This window comes from Pygocentrus nattereri, chromosome 19 (genome assembly GCF_015220715.1).
Source record: "Pygocentrus nattereri isolate fPygNat1 chromosome 19, fPygNat1.pri, whole genome shotgun sequence".
Taxonomy (NCBI): Eukaryota; Metazoa; Chordata; class Actinopteri; order Characiformes; family Serrasalmidae; genus Pygocentrus; species Pygocentrus nattereri.
Window position 1 is genome coordinate 34,207,919 of NC_051229.1, and position 8,834 is coordinate 34,216,752.

The 8,834-nt window shown below is 39.9% G+C and overlaps 1 protein-coding gene across 2 annotated transcripts; it reads left to right on the top strand.

The window, feature by feature from the left end:
- Positions 1–891: 891 nt before the first annotated feature.
- On the top strand, positions 892–8,633 carry LOC108424046 (cysteinyl leukotriene receptor 2-like). 2 transcript variants are annotated; one of them, XM_017691803.2, is made up of 3 exons: positions 892–926; positions 1,065–1,132; positions 4,580–8,633. In XM_017691803.2, exon 3 carries the CDS (start codon positions 4,603–4,605, stop codon positions 5,704–5,706), a length of 1,104 nt encoding a protein of 367 aa, XP_017547292.1. In that variant the 5' UTR covers positions 892–926; positions 1,065–1,132; positions 4,580–4,602; the 3' UTR covers positions 5,707–8,633. The 2 variants fall into 2 exon arrangements, with proteins under 2 accessions (XP_017547292.1, XP_017547291.1); XM_017691802.2 differs by having other exon boundaries at positions 921–939.
- Positions 8,634–8,834: the final 201 nt, after the last annotated feature.

Below are 8,834 nucleotides of genomic sequence, written 5' to 3' on the forward strand. Positions count from 1 at the left end.
CCAGGCTTTTATTTTACTGTTCTGTTTAAAACATTCTGTTATGAAAAGGTACCAAAATGAACTTTTCACCTGGAAAAACTTATTTAAGCTTCACAATCGGACCTTAAAATCACTGTAGTACCTTTAAGGGAACATTTGTACCATGATGCATGTGAAATGTACCTGCAGAGTATCTTTATTCCTAACTTTGTACCACTTTTAAGCACTCAAGGAAATTATTAGGTCAATGTGGACAAGTCAATTATCTATACAATAGTATGTTACCATTTTTTGCGGCTCACTTCTCTCACCATGTCCTTATGTTCCAACAGAGGGCGCCTGGGCCTTCTGATAAAAGGGCTGCACTAGTGATTAGGGCTGTTACCATGTGTGCAAACAGCATTGCAGTATTTCAGCATTGGCCTTCTGCTTTATAGACATATAGAGTTCAAATTAAGCTCTGAACTCCAGAGTAGCACGTTTAGCCCTGAAACTGATCTGATGTTTTCACTTTATGAAATAATGAGCATAATGAGGCCAATGCCTCTGAATAAACTGACGTGCTTATGTTATCATCTTTGCCATCAATTTCATGTTTAACTTCCTTATGCACTGCATGCTGATAGTTGCTTTGCATTCATATCAAAAGACCTGAATTTGGTCATTCTCTCAAATCTAAGGTTTCAAGAGATGTCATAGAAGAACCTGTATTGTACATGTAAGAGCAGCAGGGCATGTGCGGTAAGATAAAATGAAATGATGAAATGGATAAGATCTGTCACTTTTTCCTTTGTTAATGCTTATTCATGAAAAATGGATAGATTAGGCTGCTGGGGGAAATTGCACAAATTGATAGGTGGAGGAGAGTAGACCACTTCCTTTAATTGTACCTCCGTCATCTCTTAGTCAATCGTAGCATAGCTCGCATAACTCCTCTTCAGCCTGTGGTGAGACAGCAAAGTACAAAAGACTTTTCAGACGATTCAAGCCATATACTACCTATCTGTTATCTGAGTTGTCAGCAGACAGTTTTTTTGTGTCAACGTATATGCAAACTGGTTAAAGACTGAATTTGAATTTTGCAGGACTGAGAACAACCATCTACCTCTACATACCGCATGTCGTTCAGCAGCCAGGCACAGCATTAACTCAGGTAATGTAGGACATTTTCATTACTTTTTGTCTGTTTCTCAGAAGAGTCTAGAGCTTGATGACGCAGATGTCAAGACGTAGTAACACAGTAATTACTTCTTAAAAGCAATGCAGATGGTGTGAAAGTGAATGCAAATGTCTTTTAATGTAAGATAACTACCCCCCCGACACAGCAAGAAAAGGATATTTTAAGGAGTGAAATCATCTTAAATCTAGTCAGTTCATCACATTGTTCCTATCGTGAGACTGCATTAGTAATATTTTAAGATTATGCAACTTTTTTTAGAGAAATGTATGCTTGAAACAAGCAAACCTGTCTGCCAATGGAATCAGAGCATTTGCCTGGACAAAATAAATGGGAAAAAAAAGTATAAACATTAAAAATAAACAAGTGTTTATATCATATTCATAATGAATTATTCTCGATATACAGACTAGGTTTAAGATGTTTATTCTTTGCTAGCATTTCTTGCAGTGTGTCCAGGAGTTTTCTTAAACTATGCACAGTAGTGTGTGATATGGCCAGACATTTCTCTCACAGTATAATTAACATTTCTGCATTTCTCACAATTTTGATTTACATCATAGTACATACACCAATCAGCCAACACACCACTGACCGGGGTATATTTCAATAAGCAAAATAATTTCTGATAAAATGCATTTGCATATTTGCATTTAGATCCAGTTGTAGATAACCTACAGAACGTACAGAAGAAGCAACCTGCATCACGTTTCTCATTACAACAGAAACACGGTCATACTTCCCCTTTAGAATAAGGTTAGTTTCACTTTTGGGTGAAAGGTTCATTAGGCTCATTAGGTTCAGAAGCAATTTAAAAATAACATTTCGATCCCTGGTGATGGTGCAGCCGTCCATAGCCGGGAGTCCAAGAGAGCACAATTAGCCTCGCTCTCTCTGGGTGGTAGGATGGCCCCCCTGTCAATGTGATACTAGTCAGTGCAGGCGTCTGTTAGCTGACATAACAGATCTGGCGGTTGGTGCTTTCCTCCGTAACCCCTCCTGTCACTGGGGTGGTACCCTCCCCGCCTTCAGTCAGGGAACATAATCGTCCTGTAATTCTATGTTTAGAACTGTACTGACTTCACACATCCTGTCTTGTCCCCAGGCCTTTTCTTTTTGATGTACACATGTAAAAGAGACGGTGCTTCAAGGGTTCTTTAGTAAAGAAATTGGTTCTATGTAGAACCATCAGCACTCTTAGAACACTTTGCATGGTTTAAGGGTTCTTTACTTTAAGAAATGTTCTTCAGACTGATGGTGAATATACTATAGATGGATCTACGTAGAACATGGCATCCAAAAAGGTTCTGCTATAGTTATGGTGTCAAGCTTGTAACAATAACATTTCCCATCCAAAAGAATCCAAAGAACCCTTTCATGATGCAACAAACCCTTTGACCATGCAAACGGTTCTTTGAGTGTTCATGGTTCTATATAGAGCCATTTTCTTTACTAAACCATCCTTGAAGCACCACCTTATTTAGAGTGTAAATTTGAGGGTACTTGCTTATCCAAAAATGTACTAGCACAGCTTTTTTCTATGACAGTGTAGAGGAGTCATTTACAAAGATGTGCAGAGAAATTTGGTGAATCATGGTGGATCATGCGGTTGCATTTTTCTGGTTCAATAAAGAACAGAAAAACCCCACACAGCATGCAAAGACCTGAGAAACAGCAAAACACTTTTCTTTCTCAGTCCTGAACTGTCTGTTCCCTGGGCCATAACAAATTGATCATCTTGCTGACACTGAACACAACTGCCAAAAAATTCCAGGAAAATTACAAACATGAATGTTCCCTGCAGCACGGCCTATAAGTGCACACTCCCTTGCGAGGTTAAACTATTTTGGCACTTTAACAAAAATAATCTCATATGAAATACAAATTAGTTCCATTAACCCTAAAGGCCACGGCACACTGACCCAACATTCTCTAATGCTGGAGAGTGACTTTGTCCTGTTCCAGAATAAGAGGTAACAACAGTAAATGGCAAGAACAATCTAGAACAGAGTGAATGGGGTGAACGTTGCAGAAGTGTGAATGCAGAGAACATTTTAGCATAGAGTGAATGGGAAAAACATTAAAGAAATATAAGTGTGGAGAACATTCTAGTATAGAATAAATGGGGAAGAACATTCTAGAACAGAATAAATAAGGTAGAACATTGTAGACTAGAGTGAATGGCAAAAACATAATAGAAATGTAAATGTGTGTAACATTCTAGAACAGATTAAGGTAGAACATTCTAGATTGGAGTAAATGGGTAGAACATTATAGAAACATGAATGTGGAGAACAATTTAGAACAGAGTAAATAAGGTAGATCATTGTAGACTAGAGTGAATGGGGAGAACAATAGAAATGTGAATGCCAAGAACATTGTAGAATAGAGTGAGTGGGGAGAATACTCTAGAACAGAGTGAATAAAGTAGAACATTCTAGAATGACTGAGTAGAACATTATAAAAGCGTGAATGTCAACAACATTCTAGAACAAAGTGAACAGAAAGAACACTTTACCACAGACTGAATGGGGAGAACAGTAGAAGTGTGAATGTCAAAAACACTCTAGAACAGAATGAACAGGAAGAACATCTTAGAACAGACTGAATGGGGAGAACATAAAAACTGTGAATGCCAAGAACATTCTGGAACAGAGTGAACAGGAAGATCGTTTTAGAACAGAATGAATGGGGAGAACATTAGAAATGTAAATATCAAGAACATTCTAGAACAGAGTGAATAGGAAGATCGTTTTAGAACAGACTGAATGGGGAAAACATTGTAGAGCAGAGTAAAGGCAGAGTAAAGGGGGTAGAACAGAAATCCCTAACAATGTGCCACACCACACGAACATTAGGGTAAACTGATAGAGAACTCTGGGTTGATGGCCTTAAGTTCTTTCAGCTCCTACTTCAGTTCTGCTTATGCAACAACACACAGTTGTAGGCAGAAGTTTGAACAGTTGCGGTCAAATGACGTTTTGGTGATTTTGAAAGAGAGAACAAGTGACCACATCGTCTACAGGAAACAGCTTGAACATGGCAGGGCAAATTTCTGTGTACAACTTCTAATTTCTTTCACAACTGTTAAAATCCAGCAAATAACCAGCAATTGTCCATTAAAATGTGCAGAAATGTGTTCTATGTAGAGGATGTGTTCACTTACTTTCTCTCTGGAAATCAGCAAAACATGTCATTTGACAAGGGATTCCAAACATTTGCATACATATGACAGTATTTTCACAGTAGTTACCAAATAACTCATAGTAGTTCATCACTAATAATCTAAGGATTCTTAACTGAATAAGAAGCACAGGAGTTAATGTCCTAAAACACCTCACACAAACATTAGACACTGTTTTACTTGCTTTGCATTTGCATCCATGAAAGCCAACATATTTTCCTATGTGCTCTGCTTTGTAGGATCTGTTGAACCCACTTCAGTGATGGCAAGCAACAACTCAACCCGGAGCCTCAGCTGTAACCACTCAGAGGAGTACAAATTCACCACCTACACTGTGGTGTTCAGCCTGATCTTTGTTTTCGGTCTTGTGGGCAATGTGGGTGCACTGTATGTCTTCTGCAAGTTCTCTATCAAGAATCGGCTGTCCACCATCTTCCTCAAACACCTGGCCGCCTCTGACCTCGTCTTCATCCTCACCCTGCCCATCCGGATCGCCTTTTACTCCACTTATTCTACGTCGAGTGACGGTGTGTCGAGATCTTTCATTATGGTGGCCTTGGACTTTACCTGCCGTTTCTCCACCTACTTGTTCTACATCAGCATGTACTGCAGCATCTTGTTCCTGACTGCTTTGAGCTTGTGCCGCTACCTAGTGTTGGCCGGTCGTGTTCGTCTCCAGAACAGCGAGGCCTGCCGGTGGGCTCGCATCCTGTGCTGGGGCATCTGGGTCTTCGTGCTTGGAGGGAACATGTTATATATTGCTGCTACTTTTGGGTTCAATATAAGAGCAGAAGGATGCCTAGAACCCAGGGGTGAATCCTGGGGTTGGCTGTATCAGCTGAACCTGATTGTCCTGGTGATCTGCTTTCTACTTCCACTGACCGTGGTGTTAATTTGCTACTCACTAATGATCCGACACATTTTGAGGACAAGGTCAGGCCAGAGGCAGCGGGATGTGGCACTGGTGTGCCTGGTGCTTTGTATCTTCTGCTTGTGCTTCCTGCCCTACCACATCCAGCGCACACTCCACCTCTACTACATTATGCACCACCAGAAGGATTGCCAATTGCTAGCCACCTTGCAGAAGACAGTGGTGGTAACTCTCTGCTTTGCTGCTTTAAATAGTTGCCTGGATCCACTCATCTTCTTGTTTGTTGGCCACGGATTCATACCGGTGATGAACAAGCTTATTGCTCAATGCGCACTACGAGGACAGTCCCACCAGGGGGGGGTGTCTTCTGCTTTAAGTTTTACATCTCCACCTGCAGTGCGACTACCATTGATTAGAGGTCAAAACAATGTGGAAATAGAACCGGCTTCTCCTGTAATATTGCGGTTCTCGCAAAAGATGGATACTACAGACTGACTGTAAATTTATACCATTTGTCATGACAACATATTTTGTTTTATTGTTGTGAGTATAGACTTACCTCAGGGTTCATTTCCAGATTATTTTATCCCCCCTGTTTCAAAGGACTAGGTACCTGGCAGTAGCTCTTATTATTCTGCAAGGCGGGAGCCATTTTTGTTGACAGAAATGTATTCTGGATGCAAAACGATAGCCTGAACTTTTTTGGGATGTTGTGCTACACTCAAAACTTTATCACCACTTGAACCAAAGTGATTTTGAAGTCCTAGTCTGGTTTTAAACTGTTGCATCTTTGCAAACCTCCTCTTATCCAGGATCACCAGTTTCCAAGAGGAGATTTTACTCAAAACAAGAGACATGTCCACCACAGTTTCCCCATTTTGTAGAAAAAGACAGACTGGAACGAATGGTCAGGAACAAGGAGATGTAAGATTTACATTTTGGCAAGATGTTTTCTTTTTCCTGCAAAAAAAAAGGCAGACAGGCTCAGAACTCTCAAGATTGTCTTCTGGGAATTTGACAGAACAGTGTGGTTTGAAGACATCTAAGGACGTCTTAAAAAACTTGTGTTTATATGATCTCTATCTATGATTGAAGAGATCTAAGTGTGTGAAGTGAGTGAAATCAGGCTATTTTCGTTTTTGCTGGCGAACTATGCATGTATATGCAAAATGGATAAGCCTGGATTAGCTATATCAAAAGATTAAGGGGGAGCACATGGTACGTCATGTACTGCCTTCTATCACATATCTTCGAGATAAGTCTCTTCTCCCTGCCCACAGCAACATCATGCACTTTTTTCATCAACTTAAGCCCATTTGATATTGCATTCCAAAAAGGTCATAGTTCGTAAAGGAAAACTTTAGTGCTCAAACTTCATTTAGGAACAGAGGAAACACTTTGGCCTAGAGTGCTGTCCTGATTGTACCTTTGATTAACTGGAATCTTTGGAATGGGTATCATTTAATCAGTGTCTGCTAAGGCCTAGGCCTAAAATAATGGCCTTCCATATGTTATTAGCAGTTCTACGGAGGCCTGTTTTAATCCCTGTCACACCATTCTCATTATACCTAAATCACAGCTTTGTTCCATGTACATCTATGCCTATCGCATGTTAAATTGGCCACAAGTTCTGGATTTTGTCTGTGATTGGCTATCCACCGGTATGTGTATGCACTTCAATGCACCGGGTCCAATCTGTCCAACAAACTTTCGCAAGCAGTTGCTCACCCTGTCGAGTGTTTTGGTGCAGGATACAGCTGCTGGATTTAAAAAAGCTTGCAAATGTCATGGGGCCACATGTTTAAAAGTTGCTCAGGAGTTTTCTTTAAAGAACTTAGTAGCTAGTAAGCAAGACATGTTTGCAAGCATATCACTTTGTTTTCTGTGGGTGTGCTTTTTTATTGGGGTCCTTTTTAAAAGTTGCCTATCGATACAAGTCAGAAAAAAACAATGGTTTATGGTTAGTTATTTTGCACGTTAAAAATAGGTGTCACGATTGGCCCCTCCCAATCCTGTCCATGTGCTTTTTGTTTACTTTTGATCTTCCATGTGTGTTTGTTTTGGTTGTTAGTCCAGCCCCTTGTTTCGTGACTCCACCCCTGATCGTCTCCACCTGTTTCCACCTGTCCGTTGTTTACCCTTATGTATTTAATATACCCCCAATCAATCCGTGCTGGCTCTATGACCCTGGACCATTTCAACTATAAGCCTGGATTTGCCCACAATAAAAGTCGCTTATCTCTGCATATGCACCCGCAACGCTCCCTGTTACAATAGGCAGTAAGCGACAGACTCTGGAATGTAAGGCCTTCCTAGAGTGTTGAATCAGTGCAAGTGGGAATGGTGCTATAATGTCAAGTAGGAACATCACTTCCTAAAGATCCCAAATGAACAGACGCCCAAACCACTACCTATCTGGCCACAAAAAAATGTCTCATCGGAAAAGTTGCACTTCTGGAATGGAACAATGTGCTTTGATGACATCTAAGGACAGTGAGGCTTCTGCTGTTCAGAGAACTTTGAAGACTGGTGTGATTTCTTATCTAAATGAAACTAAATTTGGTTTGTGTAGTAGTCTGTCTCCTAAGGATATATGCTTCATAAAACAACACTCATTTAAATCACAGTTTGTTTGGAATTTAGCCAGAAACTCTGAAACCCCTCTGAACACAAATGTATCATGGTGTGAAAATTCTAACATTTATCCAAGTCACCTGTTTATGCATTTTAAATCATTCTTTAAGAGATATTTGTAAATATTTGTAAAAAAGACGTGTAATACCACATTTCTTGTCAGTTTAAACAGGTATATTTGACTTTTTTAGTGGAGAGGGTGTTCATTTCTTTAATTACAACCACTGCAGTAGCACAATGTTGTATTCATTATCACTGCTCATGCTTTGATGTTTCATTTTGGCCCTATAACTACTGCAATAATGGATAAAGGAATCATTGCTTAGCTTGAATGATCAAACTTGTCCCACAAGTCTGATTTGGTGACAGTGGATTTAGAATGGCTTAATTTTTAAAATGCATACAGATTAGCAGTATTTACTGCTTGGGATGGGCATTTCAGTCAAAATTGATACTGATATTAATACCCTGCTACCGGATGCATCAGCCAGCTGCCAGCACAAACAGTGATGCCACCAAGAGCCACAGGTCAATCTAAAGTCTTCAATATAGTCAGACAAATGCTAGTTGTGTGTTTTTACCTCAGGTAACATTACTAGCCTTGCCACACTGTATTTTAGCTCAAAGTTTTACACTTGGTTTTTGGAGTGCTGGCTTGCTGATAGAAAACGTGATATACGTGGTTTCTATTCTTGTCTTTGGTAAAAGTAGTTTATCTTTGTCTTTTGGCATCAATGGCTTCATGTTCTGCATTTTTTAATAAAACTGATCAACTCACAAGTCCTTAATGGTGGTCTTGTCTTCTAACTCAGATGGAGGTGTTCGAGTCAGGATAGATATAAATGTTTAAAATGGTTGTTTGAGAATTAGAGAGCTTGAAAAAGCGCTCTACTGTTATCTCTCATACTTCTTATTCTTCTACCACACATTTCTGTGATTAATACAGCCGGAACCGCTTAACGTACAGACTCCGTTCAAACTACGTTTCG